Source organism: Motacilla alba, chromosome 2, assembly GCF_015832195.1.
Source record: "Motacilla alba alba isolate MOTALB_02 chromosome 2, Motacilla_alba_V1.0_pri, whole genome shotgun sequence".
Lineage (NCBI taxonomy): Eukaryota > Metazoa > Chordata > Aves > Passeriformes > Motacillidae > Motacilla > Motacilla alba.
The window spans coordinates 15,532,916-15,552,921 of NC_052017.1; the positions used below are offsets into that span (position 1 = coordinate 15,532,916).

General features: G+C 40.0%; 2 protein-coding genes across 10 annotated transcripts in view; one reads left to right on the forward strand and one right to left on the reverse strand.

Moving 5' to 3' along the window:
* Nucleotides 1-17,101, reverse strand: part of WAC (WW domain containing adaptor with coiled-coil) — a 58,331-nt gene extending 41,230 nt beyond the window's left edge. For 3 of the 5 annotated variants that reach the window (XM_038161963.1, XM_038161931.1, XM_038161939.1), the window contains exons 1-3: nt 16,088-16,223; nt 15,912-15,948; nt 14,329-14,524 (exon numbers count right to left, since the gene is read on the reverse strand). In XM_038161963.1, coding sequence (XP_038017891.1) covers nt 14,329-14,524; nt 15,912-15,948; nt 16,088-16,128 — 274 coding nt within the window. In that variant the 5' untranslated portion in view covers nt 16,129-16,223. Of the gene's footprint in view, nt 1-14,328; nt 14,525-15,911; nt 15,949-16,087; nt 16,224-16,695; nt 16,833-16,970 lie in introns of those variants that run through there. The other 2 variants (XM_038161956.1, XM_038161947.1) reach the window with 2 other exon arrangements.
* On the forward strand, nt 16,770-19,495 carry LOC119711595 (Sjoegren syndrome nuclear autoantigen 1 homolog). 5 transcript variants are annotated; one of them, XM_038161974.1, is made up of 2 exons: nt 16,770-16,907; nt 17,871-19,495. In XM_038161974.1, exon 2 carries the CDS (start codon nt 17,912-17,914, stop codon nt 18,254-18,256), a length of 345 nt encoding a protein of 114 aa, XP_038017902.1. In that variant the 5' UTR covers nt 16,770-16,907; nt 17,871-17,911; the 3' UTR covers nt 18,257-19,495. The 5 variants fall into 5 exon arrangements, with proteins under 5 accessions (XP_038017902.1, XP_038017911.1, XP_038017937.1 ...); XM_038161983.1 differs by having other exon boundaries at nt 16,771-16,903; XM_038162009.1 differs by having other exon boundaries at nt 16,773-16,903; nt 17,874-19,495.
* Nucleotides 19,496-20,006: the final 511 nt, after the last annotated feature.

The following is a 20,006-nucleotide window of genomic DNA, read 5'->3' on the forward strand; positions in this document are numbered from 1 at the left end:
ACAATCACAGTGAGTTTCCCCAGTTTAATCATTATTTTGAAAGCAGCTGAAGCTGGAAAGACCTACTCCTAACTGGAACATGGCCAACAAGGGCATCAGCCCTACAGTTATATAAAACTGTAGTGGTGCAACTGTGTGAGCAAGTCTTCCCTAGTGATTAACAAGTCATAGGGCAGGCCAGAGTCAAGGTTAAAATATCACAACTATCTCCTAGCTTTTCCAACAAAAATTACATCTTCCTTACTAATGCATGAAAATCACCAGAAAGCACTAAGAGCAAGGGTCTGGGAACCAATTCAAAATTGACTTAATGCCTACTACAGATTTGAGATTCTGTTACACTAGGACTCATTTTAATGTTTTTGTAAGTTGTTTCCCTATCCCAACTGCTGAATCAAAGACACTTTTAACTGCAACAAGGGCTCAAAACTATCCTGGACTTGAAAAACAGATTTAACATATGCTGAAATAAGAATACTCAATTTTCCAATACAGTCAACTTTCTCTAGCAATTATCACATTTAATTAGCATCTCCATTAACACCACTTCAATCCTGAAAGTATAAGAAATTAAAATTTTGAGTTAACTACAGATCAGACTGCTCTAATAAAGCACGTGCTTTCCCCGCCTTCTCCCCTGCCATCTTCAAGACCAAACCAAAACTCCTTCCTTTCCAAAACCTGTACACCTACACTGGCAATTACAACATCCACCTGAAACCACCGAAAATAAATTTTATTGCCATTTGACTGGAATAACCTAATACATGACTGTGCATTACCCATCATCCTCTGGCATCCAAGTATCCTAGCCTAATTTACTCTTTTTTGGTTCATAACATCGTACAGTATCAGAATCATAAAATCTTCTATTCAAATGCACAAGTTGGAACAGAGAGATATTAGAGCTGCAGTATATATACTGTTGTACCAATGACAGTTAACTTTACACAGTTCACCACTGACAGAGCATTTATGTTTTCTTTTTAGCCACAAAAATACCTTGTTAATATCCTAACTCTCATTTTGTCCATACTAAAAAGTGTCAGTGCAGATATAAAATAAAGGAAGTTTACAAGTGCTCACCAGCTGGAACTCAAAGATAGTCTGCTCCTTCAGTCCCTGTAGAGGGAACTGGGTTTCAGGAAGGGCTTTAGGAGAGTCACAGTTTCTGTTTCTTTCCAGGCATGTGGAAAGAAACACTGGGCAGCAGAAAAGCAAGGAAGGTCATTACCTTTGTGACAACTCCATCCACATTTTCTATGACTCCATGTTCCACCTCTCAGCTAACATGCAATCAAATTCATTAAACTACAGACAATATCAGAATCTGAACTTCTTCAAAAGAATAAATACTACTAAATGTCAGATACCAATTAGTTGTTAACAGAAAACTTAACAACAAGGTAAGTTTATGGTGGTGATATTATATGGGGATAACTAATTAAGAAGACTTCTTCAAACAGTAAAAATTATAGAATTTTATCTAGGATAAGTCTAAATTAAAATGTCTAAAGTGTATTTCAACTGGCTTTGTTACTTCAGTGCAAATCTTTGTGCAGAACACTTTCTAAAGTACTGCATATGGGAGGAAATAAAGCAACACAATAGGAACACAATACCCAACATGCCAGCAGTAACAGAACAGCCTATCATGGTCATTTTGATTTGCCAAATGTAAAAGTAATAAGACAAAACAATTTTTCTTCACTGCATTTTTATGTGGCCTAGTGTATTGAAATAAACATGGCTGCCTTCCACATGCAACCAAAAGCATAAAAAACTTGCAATATTCCTAGCAGAGCAGTGGCCTCAGAGAATACACCAACTGTGCAGTAACATTTTCCAGAAATTCATAACCTACTAAGTTGAATGCGCAATGCTTTGCCAAAGGAAGAAAATCTAGCCTGATCACGGTACTGCCCAACTACATACTCATTACGCCCCCCCCAAATAAATGTTTTATACCAGTCAAGAAGTAGCTCTATTGAGCAAAAGATCTTACAAAGCCTTATTTCATTCCTTACCCTTCTCTCCTGCCACACTGCCAATCCAGCACAGCTAAGTCTGTACTGTTTTGCAATATCCGATTCACTGGGTAAGCACTCCAATGTAAAGAAGTTCCTTTTTTCTCCAAGTTACCATTCACACAGAATTTCACACACATCAGCCACAATCATTGCTATAAACACACCAGGAGTCATACATATATGGAGTGGCACAAATGACCAAATGCAGATGAAAATGATACTGTAAACATGTAGTTTTATTCATAATATAATTTTTCTTCTAAAATAGTAGTAAGAAAGTGACACCTTGAAAAGCGAGGAGCAGTAAACTAATGAAAGTGGAGGAGTTGTTTTACTAATGCAATACTCAGCAAATGCAAAGGCATTACTGATTATTAAAATGAAAAAGATAAAGTTAAATCTTACATATTGCATAATGTACAGTAAATTTTATTTTTCTACTTGCTGCTTACTTTTCTATTTTTAATTATACTCAATTTATTTCAGAAATTGAAGCTTAACTTTAGGGCAAGCAGACCAAACCGCTCTAGAAAGAACACCAAGTTATTCCTGCCCACCAAAAAGTAAAGCAGAAGTTAATAAAATGCCTTAAACTAAATTCAAACTTTCAGTTTTCAAATAACAATTCAGGGATTTACTACTCTAGCAGCTAACTGTTTTCCTAGGGCTGTACTTCAGCCTAAATGAGTAACATAGCTTGGGTTCTCCTCACTGATAGAGCAGATAAACTTTGCTTTGTCCAACCATCCTATCTCTTGCTCTTTTCCTTGTTACAGCTACAGCTTAATAATTGAATAATTTTGCGGTTGTTTTCTTTCTTTCTTTCTTTCTCCCTTCAGTCCACCTCCCAGCAGCAATGAGAAATCACTTTTCAACTTAACATACAACTTTGAAAATTATCAGGTTCACTAACAAGGTCCACCGAATGCAGCGAGTTTCTGTATGATCCAGTACTCAAATGTCACAAATCATAGAGCTGAAAAAAGCCTAAGAGGTGAAAAATGGATTTTCAGCACACTCCAGACTTAATTCCTACCGATTTTCTTCTTCAAAGAAAATCAGTACACGTCAGTTTTCTTCATATCACATCTATTGAAATAACAACAAACAAAGACTGGACAAATAATTTTACCATCACCCATAAAGATGTTTATTCTTTATTTTGAAGTGAGGTAAACAGTATAATTTGAAAAAATTTGCCTGTTTCTCAATAATTAAGGCAAGTTCCAACCAGCTTCTAAACATTTCTGGTAAGACTCAAATGTTACTAAAATAGATTAAACAAATTATAATGTACAAAGTGAATTTATATGGAATTAAAAACTATGGGTAGACAAGTTCTTCAGATTAACGTTTGCCATATCTTCCCTATACGGAATTTTAGGTTCAGGTCACCTAATAAAATAAAAAATGCTAGCAGCATCCTCAACACTGCTGAAGACCCACTAAGACACCTACTTCATCTGAGATCAATTGACGTGAAAAAAGCAGCTTAAGCGCTTCACCCATGGAAAATGTGAGCGAGTACTATGAATTTCAGCAACACAGTCATATTCCTAACTCTCTGGCTCACAACACCAGAAGATTTCAGCATGTTTAATAAAAAACCAAAATCCTTGTCAGTATCACTAGTGACAGTTTGAAGTTTGAATTGCAACACTAATTAACGCGACCGTATTTGTACAAGGAGTGGGACATTGCTCTAAAAAGAAAGGAGGCAAGTTGACAATAAAGCCAAACTCTACCTTTGTTCTGGACTGTGGCTCCCAAGACATTTACATGTCTAATACAGTGTCAGAGACTGCCCAAGAGAGGCTCTTCCGACCTCAACTAACAGCTTCACACAGAGACTTTTAAATTATTATGACATGCAAAACCAGATGCATTAAACTGACAGCTAGGATCCTTACCACAAACTAGTAACCACGTTATCTGAACTCCATATGGATCAGCTCAGCAAATGGGCAATGGACTGAACTTCTCCCTTCAAAGACCTCCTCAGCAATACCACAAAAACCAAATGAGCCTCCCATGAACACACTGTAATACAGCACCAAGAGCCAAGCTCAGTGATGGAAGTCTAACAGCACCACAACACATTCTCCTACCTCCAGCAACATGTCCACAAAACTCATCAATTAAGATTAAGCAGAAGACTGATACTCTATTTCTGATTCACATTAACTGTCCTCCAAATTTAGAAGTTTTTTCCTCTCAAAAGCCAAGAAAAACTAGACAAGACATTTAAAAAAAAATACATTAGTCATCTGGGGCAACAGGCACATATTCAAATGCTTTCATGAAAATTAGGCTCAAGGGATACTGAAATGAGTAACAACTCCTTTAACACTGCAGGAGGGGGAGGGGACAAGCATCATAAATTTTACTCTTCATTCAAGGAGCTTCCCAAAGAACATAAAACATTGGAAGAACTGCTGATATTTATCAACACACACCTCAGATGGGAGTTACTCAAATGCAGACACTTCATAAAACCCGTGTATTTCAGTATTTTTCTATCACAAACAGCAGAGCAGGACTGTGAAAGACTGACATACCATAACCCAGTCATCGGGAACTGTAGTTTGATTAAAATCATGGGTCATGCAAAACAATTTCTGCTTATAAAGGGAAAAAAAAGCAGCTGCCCAAACACAGCTCTGAGACTATTTCCCTTTTTTCTATATATCTCCAGCACCAAATTAGCATACCTACTCAGAAGCTCCAAACAATTAAGTAAGATATGACAACTTAATCTCCCAAACAAAATCCCCTGAGCAAAAATAAGGTTAACTAAGAACAAGGCCAGGTTGTTTAGCAACTGTCAAATTTCTTTTGATGTTTTGAAGATAGCTTCTTGAGGACAAAGAAGTTTAAACAGAAGACCCTGTGAATGCAATATTACTTACAAATGAACTTGCATTGAATGTTTCCATTACTAGAATAAGGAAGGTGAAGCTAGAAGTTTTTATGCACATAGGTAGTGCCACACAATGACAAATACTTGTGAACTTCATCCCATCTTAGGCTTCCTTCATCTCAACTGAGCAAACACTATTGACAGTCAGTAATTCAACAAGCACATGGTGTTGTAGAAGTACTAAAAAAAGGGAGTCTCTGTTACAAAACATTTGCAATCCTGCAGAAAGGTTAGTCACACACATAACACAATTATATATCCTTAATCAGAAAGCTGTGGCAGGAACAATCTCTAAGCACATTAAAATAAGGCAAGAAAAAAAAGGCACCACATATCAACCTTCTTAAATGTGTCTTAAAAATAGCAACTGTAAGTCAGATTATCTCAAATTCTTAAAATACATCAAACACAATAGAAGAGCCAACCTCCATTTCAATACCAGATAATTCCTTGAGTGCTACTAATATTTGCTATTTGAACAGAACTTTATTTTCTTCTGAGACTACAGCAATGTTCATGTGTCAATAAAACAGAGATAGCATTATTTCACCTAAAATTTAGATATTGACTGATCTGCCTACAAAGAATTCTGGAATATTTCTGTTTTCAGAAAGATTACTCTTTTTCCTGGACATGTAATTTCCTCACCACAAATGAGAAACCTAACTTGAAAATATTTAATATTAAAAGCAGCAATTGGTCACTGCATTTTTATATAACTTGAGAAATTATTAGGTTTAGACAAAATACATTTTCAGTTCTGGACATACTACACCACATGTATTATTACAGTACAGAAATGCAACAAGCATAATTTTAATTTCTTGCTTATTTAATTTTCAACTGGGAATTGTTTTTTTAAGAGATGCTAGTAATACTCAAAAAAAAGGAAAGAAAAAAGCAAGTCAAATTAATTTATTACTTTCTGTCACATAGAAATTATTCACCAACAAAGGAATGCTGGCCCACAGATCTGGGAGGAAGCAAAGATGGCAAGCAAGGACTGACCAAGAACTAATATACATAGTGGTATGGTTTAAAAAAAGCCAAATTCACATCTTTATTTCAGGCTGGCCCAGCTCAGCTTAACAAAGCTTAGCTCAGTTTAACAAAGGTATTGTGCAACAGGGCTTTCAAGCATCTAAAGCACAACAGGTGACAAGACAATTCATCCCTCTTCCCATTAAACAATTCTCAAATACATACATCAAATTCAACTGGTCTTTCCTGGAACTACCTTACTATAAAAAATAAGCCTCTCACAAAAGCTGTAGTTATGTTTACAAACTCAAAATCTATTTTACAATTGTTTGATTGCCTAAGTGTCTAATTTTATTTCTCTAGTTAAGTAAACACTCTCAAATGGACTATGCAAAAATTGCAATCATTATTATTGACAATGTCTAGCCAGTATGAAGTGAACTTTATACTACTTGAATTTGAAGAGGATCATATTATTTCTTGTATTAAAGTAAGCAGAAATAGCATTCTTTCAAATGAAAGGTTTTAAAATGAATCCTCTGTTAATCTGTCAGCAGCAGGTGTCTGAATGAGGAATCTACTCAAACAACTTAACTAGATGAGCTCTAAACTCCTCCCTATGTTATTCAAGGGGCACAGCTGGCATGGACACACCACCATCCAGAAGAACATAATTATGTGAAAAAAACACAGCAGGAAAAAAAAATAGGTAGAACACATTACCTAACTTGTATTGTGGCATTTATGCACAAATGTGAATTACTTATTATACACCTTAATAAAAAAACATTGTTTGTGGGTTTTTCCACATTTGGGAGTGAATAGGTATGTCTGAAACACAAAAATGAGATGTGCAGGACAGACCATAATTTCCTTTCCCTGTTTTTGCTACTGATAGACATGGATAATTGATAACTCTGCTGCTCCAAAAAACTCAGTAACAAACCTAGAAAAACACTGAGGAAGACTGTTGCTTTGGAGAACATAAAGCACAGTATTTATGAAATCTGGGAAACCATCACAGAGGAACTAATCTGTGTAGCTGGGATGGAACTACAAATCTGCTTCATAAAAGTATGTTCAGAAAGCCTGACATTACTAAATATATATAGCAGGTCACAGAAATTATATTGACAGGTATCAGAAAAGTAATGATAGAAGTTTAGACCAAAGTAAGAACTTTTGAAGATTTCTGCTGCCCCTCAAAGACAGGGAATTTAGCTCATTTAGCATACTGTTTGTATTTCTGGCTGCCTTTTCCTTGAACATGAAAGTTGTTTTACATCTCTTTTTTTTGAGTGATGACAAAAGGAGACTATTATCATTTTTTTATCATACCTCTGCTGTAGAAACAAAACAAGTTATGTTTTAACATTGCAACGGAAACTTTGACAGACTGTTCCTTTGCAACTCTCCTTTATAACAACAGTCACATTAAGGAACAGATTATTATTCCAAAGTACTACAGGGTCTAATCATAGATCTCTAGGCCTTATTTTTCATTAATTTCAAACATAATGTAACATTGCTGCACGCATGAAAAGGTAAGTCAAGGCCACAAAAGCTTAACAGACGTCTCTTAACACACCTGGTAAAGAGAGTCAGTCATCTGCTCAAAAATTTATCTCCCTTTCCAATGACCTGAAGGACAGACTTTCCAAGTGGACATACCAAGGGGGACCCTCATCACTGTCTGCAAGTATCTGAATGGAGGGTGTCAGAGGATGGATCCCAGCTCTTCTCAGCAGTGTCAAACAGGTCAAGAAGCAATGGGCACAAACTGTGATGCAGGAAGTTCCACCTGAATATGAGGAAGAACTTCTTTACTGCCTGAGTGACCCAGCACTGGAGACAGCTTCCCAGGGCAGTTGTGGAGTCTCCCACACTGGAGAGATTCAAGAACCACCTGGACACAATCCTGTGCCATGTGTTCAAGGAAGACAGTGCTTGAGCAGGGAGTTTGGACTCCTGTGGCCCCTTCCAATCTGACCCACTCTGTGGTTATTCTTGAACAGTATTCCATCAGTCTACTTCCAGTTAGCAGGCAAGTACAATTTGTGCTCTAGAACACGCATCTCGCTTCACAAGCTTGAAAGTAGGGAGAAAAAGGGAAACAATCCTTACTGAAGAGCTACGTAGCGATGAACTCTCTGTACAGCAAGAGGTTTTTCCCTGAAAATGCCCATGAAATTGCATAAAAGCCTGCCTTTGTAAACAAATGCAGTTACCACTGCAAGTTGGGTGCAATTAAATTACTATTATACACAGAGAAGTTATTACAGCATCACCTCCCCTCTCAGCCAAAACAGAGGCAGAGCACTCTCTTCCAAGTTCTGCACAGCTTCAGTGATACTTGTCTTACTGATATTTTACACTGTCAATAAAACTGTGTTTTATTGACTGTCAATAACTGTCATTAAACAGTGTTTCCCTTAAAAAGCAGCCATGTCCCAAAACATGGTTAAGGAATAATTCTAATCAGGGGCCATTGGGGAATGCAGAGCAAAATGCTACATAATTTACAAATTGGTATCTTGACTACCTAGTAGCAGGCAGCTCATCAGAAATGAAAAGTTTTCATTACTTCTTTTCATCTTCAGAAAAGCAACCCAAAAGTACGAGTTTAGTAAACTGTATATTCCATTTCTGTTAAGTCAGAGGCAAGAAGCATATGTTAAAGCATGATGCTAAGTAAAAATCATTCCCTTCTGATTAGCTCACATACCAAAACCAACCAAATTCACCCAATCCTGTATATTGTCAGTTATCTTTTTTTTCCCAAAACATAAAATCTGCTTATGTACAAAAGCTTACCAGGTCTAGCAGGCAGACTGACTTGAACATAATTCATTTACAATCCAATGAATTCTTAAAACTAAGAGTAATATTTGCTTAAACAGAACAACTATATATGGAAACCTTCAGAGGAGCTATTTACACATCTGAATTCTATACTCTCATATATAAAAGAATATAAAAACAATAAGTGAAAATTTTAAAGTCCTAATAGCAACAGAGGTTGGGAAGCAGCTGCATCAACAGGTAACAAACAAATAGCTCTGCTTATTAACATTTGATGTAGCCTCCATTTCAGATCAAGTCTCACACTAATACATCTTTACTCTAGCAACCTACACCAGATACTTGAACTTCATTAAAAGAAATAGATGACTCCAGCCACCTACATGAATAACGACCTACCATTTAATACCACCATATTAATATCACAATTCTTATCTAACATCAATAATATAAAATTAGGGGGTTTTATCTTCCATTCTGTGCTAGTTAAAAGCAAGCTTTGCAGGTACTTCTCAAAAGCAATTTTCAATACTAACATTCTAAACCTCTAGATTTAAAAATTATAAACACAAGTAATATCTTTTACTGTGATTCTACAAGCACATACTTTTCAATTTCCTTTCTTTTAAGAGATCCTCACAAGAGAGTAACACAAAAATGTTTATACAACTGATCTCAAAAAACTCACCTCAGAAATACTGCCAAATCCACTGGGTGAATGGAAAGCTACTTTCTATCTAAAAGTTCTAACTTTGAATGCTAACTTGAAATTAAAACCCTGTCTGAAGGCAGCAGAACTAATAAAACTTAAAAAAAAAGCTTTTATAAATATCAGAAAACAGAAACTTACTCTTCCCACTTTTTTTTTTTTTTTTTTTAATCCAAAGAAAAAAATCTAAAAAGTGAATGATCCTGGAAGCAATTCTATTTTTCTTAAAAAATGAACCAGCCAACCCATACCTCCTTTAAAGCCATCCAAACAGCCTACATTCAAGCAACAGTGAAGTGAATCACTAAATCTGCTCTTGGCTGTTAGGGGATATTCAAAGTATGTTTCATGGAGAGCTCACTCTCCTTTGTGATCAGACTTTTCCCATCCCAGCTTTGACCATACAGTTACAGTGAGGAAATGGTTTTCATAGCAATGAATAATTACTTTAAGATTAGCAGCAGTTTATAGTAACTACATAGATGGAATCTACTCCAGCTTCCTCCTGAACTTCACTACGTTCCATTACTCTCAGGCTTGCCTCTTTCCACCTGCCCTGCAATTTCCTCTCTACAAAGCCCATTGCCTGAGCATCTTCCATTCTCAAGCCCTAACACCCTGTTCATTGTTTGTTTCACTGGCCAATGATCACACTAATTTAATCAGCAGTTCCCCTTTACTGCCAGGGCTGCCACCACAGGAACCTTAACACAGTCCTCTGTTCAGGGCTGTTTGCTATCCCTTTGCTATGAGGACTCTCAACTCCTTCAGGAACCAGTGGAAACAAAGCAAGCCAACAAAGAATGACAGAAGCTCCCACCACCACTTTGATAAAAATAGGAACTCATTATTTAAAATATTTCATTCAGCTTCTAATAGCAGTAAGATTTTTAATCTTAGAACTGTATGAGTCAGCAACAGTGCTCACTGACAAATGTTCTTAATTGCCAATTAAAAAAAAACCAAAACAACTCACGTGCAAAAGAAACAGTCACAATGCTTCAATTATACTTTGGAATTGAAATACCACAAGTTATAATTGAATTTCATTAAAAGAGCCTACACTGCACAACAGCACACAATTCAGCAGAAGATTTCATGCTATGTACACTCTCCAGCTGTTATTTTAAGCATTTCAGCAAGATCATGGCATGAAGCAAAGTTTCAAAGTCTCTTAAACATAAATGTAGTGAAACACAGTATTTTCTTCACAGTAAGAAACCATTCTGTACAGGTGGCTTAAGTGAACAAACCTTATTTGCATAAAGTTCTATTGTGTATCTTACTGTGGGTCATTCTGCTCCATACAGTTAATAGAAACACCCTCTGCCCTTTTTATAACAAGGGTTGCATCTCACATTTTTAGTTTTTAATTATATATACTTATGGCTAAGTATTTCCCTTTTATTATTCGCAAAGCTACCCTACTTATCTGGCCTCTTTATTTTCTTTCCTGGACACCAGTATCTTATCATTCATTCATTTTAAAAGACCTACAACAGCTTTCCATCCTCAAGCATGAGAGTCCTCAAATCTTCGTATTTCCCTTTTTCTTTAATGCAAACATTTTTCCACATCTACAAGGCCCTTCATAGTTCTATTCCCCATAAACAATGCTGGCTTTAAGTCCCTATTTGTTACTGTTAAGAAACTTCACACTTGAGCTGGTCTCATAAGACCCCCTAATCTCTTCAAACCCCACACTTGCCTATAGCAGCTGACTTATAAATAAGAGATGCACTGAGGGGGGGAAGCTGTTCATTATGTTTTAAACACTTGCATACAGAGACAATGCCCCCATGAACAGGGACCTGAAAGCAAGAACAAAGTTAAGGCAGTTTTTTGATATGCTGCACGTACAAGTGTTCTTAGGAAACCAGGAATGTGACAAAAACTTGTAATTACTCCACGGTGTTTAGTCCAAGGTAAACTTGGAAGTCTCTCTCCAGAGAACAACTGTCTCTGTACACAGTCTCTTCCCACAGAAACCATGCAGTAAGCAACTTTGAAAAATGCTTTGTTTGCACTGTATCAGTATGGAGGGCTTACCCGTAACACGTTTTAAAACCTTAATTGAATTTCTCCCCATGGATTACAATTCTACCAAAGATTCTGCCATGAATATTACAAAAAGAAGCTGTTACCAAAAATACCTTTATACACATACTAAGGATATTAATAGGAGGTGGTTCTACCATTTTTGACTAATTAATTTTCAATCAATTCCTGCTTGTATTTTAAATGCGTACGCCTAAATCTTGAAATGACATTTAAATGACATTCTCCATTTACCACAAAAACATGAACCAGTCATGACTGAATCAGTGTGCTACTGAATCCTGTTTCTCCTCAGAGCTAAAATAAGTAAGGGATGTATAGGAGCTCTTTCCAAACATTGAGTTGAGAGGGAGAGATCAGGTTAAATCAGCTTTATGTTCAGCAGTAATACTCCAAATTTATGTCCTATTTTGTTTTCTAAGGTATGAGAAAAGAAGAGATTGTTCGTTTGGGACCTCAATTCAGTTTAGGAAAATAAATACTAGGGATATTTCAATGAAATTTGCTTTGTTAAGTTCAGCTAGATCACAGGAAGGCATAACACCTGTAGTAGTTTCAAACTGAGCAGAACCAATTTTAAAACAATGCACAGCAATTACAAAAAATAAAAACCACTCAGCTTCTTTCCTCCTCTATGAAGAATGCAAAAAGAAAACAAGACAGGCAATTATAGCAGTATCATAGCAAATTAATAGTTCTCGGTCATATAAAGGCTTAGATGAAAAATGTTAGCACTTTTGTAATGTTTTTCTTTTTTCCACTGTATGTCTCTAATTGCAAAACTAAGGAAATACCATAGCAACAGCAACCCTTTGGAGTAAATAAATAGAGAAAATGGTAAATTATTTTATTATGTCTTTTGCCTATTAGCAATATGCAAATGCTCATTACACTACAGAATTTCACCTACATTTTAACACCTACCTTCAATTCATACTGACAGAAATATTCAGTATATCAAAGAAAAATTAATACCCTTCTGCCCACATCTGCTCAGCTTTGGTTTACTACATACAGTACACAGGATTTAACATAATTTTGGTTGTTTTGACCATATTTTACAGAGGTGAAACTGCAGCCAAACTAACCTTACTAATGACACGCACAAAAAAAATCACTTATTTACACTGAACAGTACAAATGTTAAACTTTTAAAATTAATAATTTCCCTTAGACTGTTGAAGACTACTTCCTTCTTCCAGTCTGCTAACACAGGATGTGAAAACACCTGCTTTCAGATCAGAATAAATGAAACTTTCCACTGTCTTAACAACTAGGAGAAGGTACAGTGGGATGGTGTTCCTTTCATTCACAAAACTACAGATAATTCATCCTGACTGCATGCATACATGCTTCAGAACAATTCTCCAGCTATTAAAACCAGCTGGACCTTGTAAGGACTTCAGAATATCTCTCCTATCTCACAACACTTCCAAGACACAAATAAGCAGAAGCACTCCCCATATAGAGCCTCATCCTCCAGATGTTTTCACATATGCATGATTCCACTAAACGCAGCTCTGTTCAAGCAGAAAGAATTATCAACTGTAGCAAAACTAAGTAGAATTGCAAGAGAATGTGGGACTAATTTTTGGACAGGTGAACAGAAAATAAAAGGAGACACTTCTGTATCCTGAAAAGTAGCACAGAATAGCAGCATATGGGCATTGCCCATGCATTTAGTTCTGAGATTACTACACTTTCAGTTATTATCAGATACAATGAAAATCAACGTATTAACACAAGAGGCATGCTCTTATAATGCATCTACACACTTCTATGACATCAACAGAGGTCTACAGAGCCTCAGCATTAAGTCAAAGAAGGAAAAACAAATAGGATTTGTAAGAATAACTGGGTACCCATGAACACATTTGTAGGGTTAAACTAGTATGTCCTAGAAAGGTACTTGAAAGAGACTTCCTTTATTTTACTATTACTATTATATCAAGTAAAACTAGTGCAGGAATAGATGTGTATGTACATCAGAATTTGTTAGCTTTATACAGAACAAAGAAGCAATGATTTAAAGCTCCAAATTCTCTACTTGAATACTTCACCTTGTACCTTGACACAAAGACCAACCAACAAAACAAAAAAAAAAAATTTCCAAATTCAGACAGCAACTGTAATTTTCTAAACTCTGGCTGTTTGTTACCAAACACTGTTTATTACATTGCAAATCCTACTCCTTTCCTAGGAAGCAGGGATACAAAATAAGATCAGTTTAAAAATACTGGGGATACTACTACTACTGTTTATAAACCTGTAAAAACACAGGAGGCTGACTTGACTGCAAACACAATTCCTCAAGCTTCTGTCCAGAAAGGCTCTAGTATGTGCTACCTTCGATCATCTATTAACTGTTCTACACAGCAGCTAAATACAAAGAAGCTTTTTTCATTTCTGATGGGGTTTAGTCTGTGGAGCCTGTACCTTTACAGTACAGCCCCACAATACACAAAGTTATTAAAAAGGATGCAAAACAGCCAGTATTTATTGCTAATGAAAAATTCAGAAAACTATTTCATGTTATTAAACATTGCAGTATGTCTAAAAAATGAGACATACTAGTTAAAATAATAAAAAAGGGTTTATTTAATCTTTGGGGCTGTAAGGAAAACTACAATACCTGTAAAAACCAGAAAATTAATAGGTGTTACAAGGCCTCAATGATTGCTTCCAATTAAATTCCCATTTTGGGTTCATGCAGTCACCCTAGCTGAGTGCAAGGCACATTTAGTGTAAGACACCACTGGAGAGATACTGGCTAATTTTAATGAGAAATTAGTGATTGCTTAAGTAAAAGTTTGTTAAAGATAACTTACCACCATCCCTCTCTCTAACTCTGTGAGTATGCACACTTTTTGCTTTACTGTGCCCTGTGTTGTCACCGTATTTGTTTTCAGGGCTGTCAGAGCGCCGCAGCATTTTATTTGGTGGCGAGGGATCTGTGGTGTCTCGCATCTTGTCATGACGGTGATCACCACCACTGGGGTGACTCTTGGATGAGTACTTAAGAGCCTAAAACAGACCACAAGAAAATAGGCATCAACATTAGATACGAAATTTTGGACTTCTTCTTCTCTTTCAAATGTACTTTTAAAAGTTAATTAATTTTCATTTCCTATTTAAAAAAAAAAAATCAGCATTAGTCTTCATAGTTTTAATTACTTACATTAAAGCAACAAGTTCTGTAATTAGAACTTAAACCAATTTCTCCCACTATTACATCCAATGCAACCTTTGCTGTTAAGAACCTAGTTTCCCTACCTTTTCACTGATGGACTACACACTTGCAGCAGTAAATGGGCCATAGCTCTTCCACACTTTTGGGAGAAGAACTAGTCTCCACTTATTATGAGGTAAACAAACTTACAGTTACCCTGAATCAGTGTAAACTTTGAATATGTCCTCCATACTCTAGTCAAGACCACTCAGTTTCACCATTACGTTGAATTTCTGTGATTTTTTTTTTTTTTTTTTAGTACTAACATCCCTGTAACATGTGTAATTAATAAAAAAATTCTAGGGGGACAAAACACGTAACGTAATAACTCATTCTAAAGTCTTTAACAAAAATTACATGATCAGCCTCACTCTAACCTGCTTGGTTCTGTGAACTCCTAAGTGGCAAGTGTTTACATTTACAAGAACTGTCACTGACAGCTGCCTTGGACTGCCCTACTGCACTCCAGTGATTGAAATACACAGAAATGCAGTAAACCAATTCAATTCAGGGCCTACAGAGAGGAATATCACAACATACGGCTTTCCACAGACTCAAACCTCGACAACCGGATTTCTTCAGCAGACACAGCGAAGAAGTGCAGCGTCCAGCTTACAGAAATTGAGGCTTTTGTTGGTAACTCAAGGATCTGATGGTTTTTGAACATGCCTAGCAGCTGGCAACTGCAGAAATTAAAGCTCGCTTGCAACCCCAAGTTGGTCAGGGTCTAAACCCATACCCTGCTCAGGTTACAGCCCACAGCAGCAGTTTTGGGGAGAAGAAAGGGCTTTGGGAAGGGGTTGGGGGGTGTTTGGAAAAGTAAGACTCCTTTTGTTTTTAGAAGAAAAACATTCATCTCTCCAGGACCTCCGCTCCACGGCAGGTGACCCCGGCTCCCTCTCCCGCCCCTCGCACCCTCCCCGACTCCCAGGCCTGAGGCCCGCACGGGTCGCACTAGGCCGCTCCTGCTCGCCCCGGCTCCGTAGGCCTCGGCCGAGCACCGGGGCCCCGTTCCCCGGGCCAGGGCCGCTGCCGCCTCTCCGCCCCGCGGCCCCGGGCCCAGTGCGCCGCCAGGGGCCGGACCGGGGCGGCCGCGGCACCGCGGCCTGCAGCGGCCGCCGGAGCCTCTGCTGAAGTAGCACCCCCCCGCCTCCCCTGCTCCTCCTCCCGGCCCGGCGGTACCTGGTAGGGCTGCGAGTCCCCCCTGCGGTCGTGACAGCTGAGGAGAGAGCAAGAGAAAGACAGAGAGGCGTTAGCGAGCGCCCGTTACCGGCCCCGCGGCCGGGCCGAACATGGCGGAGGGGGTGGGGGGGGACGGCCCCGCGGGGCCGGGGGAGGGGGGGAGGGGGTGAATTTACCCATCACTGAGTCTCTGCTGTTTCCTCGCATACATTACCATCAATGCCCGGCCTGTGTGTGTGAGGGTGAGGGGACCAGGAGGGCACGGCCGCGGCCGGGCCACAGGCGGCGAGGGGGGAGGCGGGGGCGGCAGCGCTCCGGGGGCAGGGGCGGGGGAAGGGGGCGGCTCGGGCAGCTCGGCTGGAGCGGCGCTCACGGGCCCATCGCCTCGAGAGGGGAGACGCTGGCAGCTCGGCCCCGCGCGCGCTGAGACACACCGGGAGCACCGACTCGGCCACCGCCTCCCCCCGCCGCGCCCGCCGCCGCCGCTCCAACTACATCCGGGGAACTCGGGCGACGCCGCGCTCGGTCAACGTCGGCTCTTTCCGGCTCTTTCCGACGCGCTCCGTCCCCTCTGTCCCCTTTGCTCTCGGGCGACTCTGCCTTCGGTAAACATCGGCTGCGTCCGCCGAGCCCGACGCCCCTCAGTCCCTCCCTTCGGCAAGCATCGGCCGCCTCCGCCAAAGCGCGACGCCCTTCAGTCCCTCCCTTCGGCAAACATCGGCTGCTTCCGTAACGCTCGGCCCTCCCTGCCCCTCCCGCCTCGGCCCACTCTTGCGAGCGCTACCTGTCTTCGGAAAACATCGCGTTTTTCCGGAGAGACGTTTCCGCGCGGCCGTCAGGGCGGCGCCGCGTTCGGAAGCGCTCGGGTATTTCCGTGACCCCTCACGGGCCGGCGCGGTCGTTGGCGGGCGAACGGGGCCGGATAGCCGAGGGCAGCGCGGCCTCGGTGGCAGAGCCGCTCCCTCGGTGGGGAGGAATCGCGATCCTGCCAGGCAGGTGGGGGCAACAGGGGGAATTGCGGGAGGGGAGCTAGGAATGGGACGGTCTCCTCTTACCTACCCCCTCCTCCCCTTCCGCCCGGGCACTCGATGTGCAGGCAGGAGCCATTTTGTGCGCGGCGCGTGTTCCGCGGGGCCGCGCTCTGCGGCGCGGAGGGTGTTAAAATGTCCCTGGGTCGGCGGCCGCGCGGCTCGGGCCTCGGCCCCGCCGTGCCTCCGAGGGGCGGCACACGGCGCGGTCCCGGCACACGCGATCCGCGTCACCCCAGTGTTGGGAAGCTCCGGGCGCTCGCTGTGTCGGGAAGGTTCCCTGGTGTTGTCAGCGCCTGCTGAGCCCTTCAGGGTGGTGCCCGGTGACAGGACGGCGAGTAATGGACGTAAACTAAAACACAAGAAGTTTCACCTCAGAGTGAGGAAGAACTTCCTCGTGTTGGGGGTGGAAGAGCACTGGATTAGGCTGCCCGGGAAGGGCGCGGAGTCTTCCTCTGCGGAGACATTCAAATCCCACTTGCATGCTCCAGGTGACCTTGTCTTGCCAGGGGGTGGATTGGATGATCTCCAGAAGTCCCTTCCAACCCTAACTATTCTGTGATTCTGTGATTTTTGCTTATTTCTGACCAGGTCCTCGAAGTTTGAGGTACAAAGCATCCAGGATTGGATGCTATATTCAGGATTGTATAAAGGTATTATGAAAAATGTCATAAATACTTCGATACTGTTACCATGACAGTGTCATAGGGGCCAGCAGTTTTTAGTAAAGATTTAAGAGCATTTGCCAAATATTCTCCTGTTCCCCTCCTGAAAAGGGAAGAGATGTGGCGCATGTGAGAATAGGCATGTTAACCTTAAATAGAGCACCTTGTCCGGTGGCTCCATCTGTGCTACTGAAGCATCATTCACGGCAGCATCTTACAGATTTGTTTTCTGTTTCTTTGTTTGTTTTCCTTTAATTTGCGTGCAGAAGGCCATTGCTGAAAGGGGACTTCAGGGAGTGAATGCAGGATGACTCAGCAGGGAGCTGTTCTTCAGGGTTACAATAATGAACTAGTGAAATGCATTGAAGATTTATGTATGCAAAAAGAAGAACTGAACAAACAAATCCAGCAAGCAGAAGAGGAAAAGAATAAACTCCAGCATGAAATCCAAGTCCTCAGTGAACAGCTGGAGTGTGTATGTGAAAACCTGGCCCAAAAAGTGGCTTCACGGAATGAGCTTGATAAAATACTTGCTGAAACTGAAGCTGCTTACATGAAGATTTTGGATAGCTCTAGAACTTTACTTAATGTCCTGAAGAAGGAAGTGGGAAGCTTAAAGCATTCACCAGATCTGAAAACCAATGTAACGTGAAACAGTCAAATGTTTGGACTCTGCAGTGCTAAAATTCCACTAGGTGAGAAATGTGGTCAGCCACAGAACCTTACAGCCACAGTATAAGCAGACAGGGATTTTCTTCCAGTCTTTCTGTATGTTTTATTATTTTCAAATGCACTAGAAAATAGATTAAATAAAGTTACTGTTTTGCTTTAAAAATCTACTTAATTGAACACTACAAAAAATAGCTGATAGGTGGTTGAGGCAGATGGGAGACTGTCAGTTTTGACATCATTAGGCTTCAAGGCTTAGAAAAAAGGCATGTTTTATTGGTTGACTTCAGGTGGCTCCCAGTAAATGATTCTTTGAAAACTAGTGGATGCAAGTCAATCAGATGCTGCTTCTTTTCACTTTGCAAATGCTCAGGCTTTACTGTTGGGACCAAGTAGAAATGAGCTATTCAGCTTCCTCTAGGAGCTTGGAGTTCTGTCTGCTGCATGCACAAAGCCCCGTTTACAAGAATTGCCTCCTTGAATAGTAGAGCAATAAGGTGAGAAGTCAGGAGTAATGCAGGCCATGGAGGCTTAAAATTTAGCACTGTATGTGGTTCGTGCATCTTCTGAGGCTATTCTTCAAAGTCTTGTTTAGAAAGGAGGTGTGCTACAGCGAAAGGTTTGGTGCAAGTGCAAAGACACCTACACCATAAAGGCTTGGACCAGGAATTTACTTGGGGTAAAAAAACATATCAGTAGCAAATAGAAGTCCTGAAAAACCACTGGGGTCCAGTTAAAAATACAGAGCTAAATACAAGACCAAAGAAAATAATCCTGGCTAAAAGCCAGTAATAGAATGTCTGGAAGCCTTTTTAGTGCCTTTTAGCTCTATACTGTTCTGATAAATAATTGTAGTAAGATTGTGGAGAATAGTGAACATCCTGAAATGATGTGAAAAAAAATACGAGTGAAAGGTGAAAGAAGAAAATGAGAAGTGGTTTACAGCTGTCAGCCATTCTTATAGAGGGCATTAAAATAGAACTTAGTTTAGAGATCAGGGATGACATAACAGCATGGCATAAATTTCAGTTTAATGCTATTTTTTGTTTCTGCTGAACCTCTCTATTCTGCAGAAATCTCTTTCAGCAGTGTGTGCATGTATACATGGATTTTGAACAATTTATTTGTGTGTTACAATAGTAACTTTTTAAACTGTGTCTTGTCAAATCTTCATTCAATACCAATTAATTAAATTGGAAGAAGTGCAATTGAAATCTCCTGACTTGATAGTGGTGTGTCTGTCAGGTGCACATATAGAGGGAATGGAGATGTGAATAGTTTTGGTAATAGCTCGTCATCAATAATAGGGAGCAAATTTTATGTTCTTCTGGTTGCCAAGCTACATCAGGGATGAGTGTGACTGAGCTAATCACAGTTTACTTGTGTTGCACTTCCAGGGGCTTCCCTCTGGAGAATTCCCAGTGGGTAACGCAGAGGTGATAAAAGTACACTGTCTCAGGGGCAGTGCTGTTGTACTGCAGCACTCAGGACCACCTTGTTTGTGTTGAAGGGAAACATGAACATTTTGCTATTTTTAGTAGCAAAAAAGTGATTTATTTGACTGGACATTTTATGACATTCTGTCTGCCCTTAGACTCATAGTAGTAACTGATTTACAAGAAATAGGACGATTCGGGAAAGTACTAACTGAAGAGCAAGAACTTTGAGTTTCAAATGTAAGCTGCTGCTTCTTATTAGCTGCATTGGAAGTCGAAATTGTGAAAAACAATTTG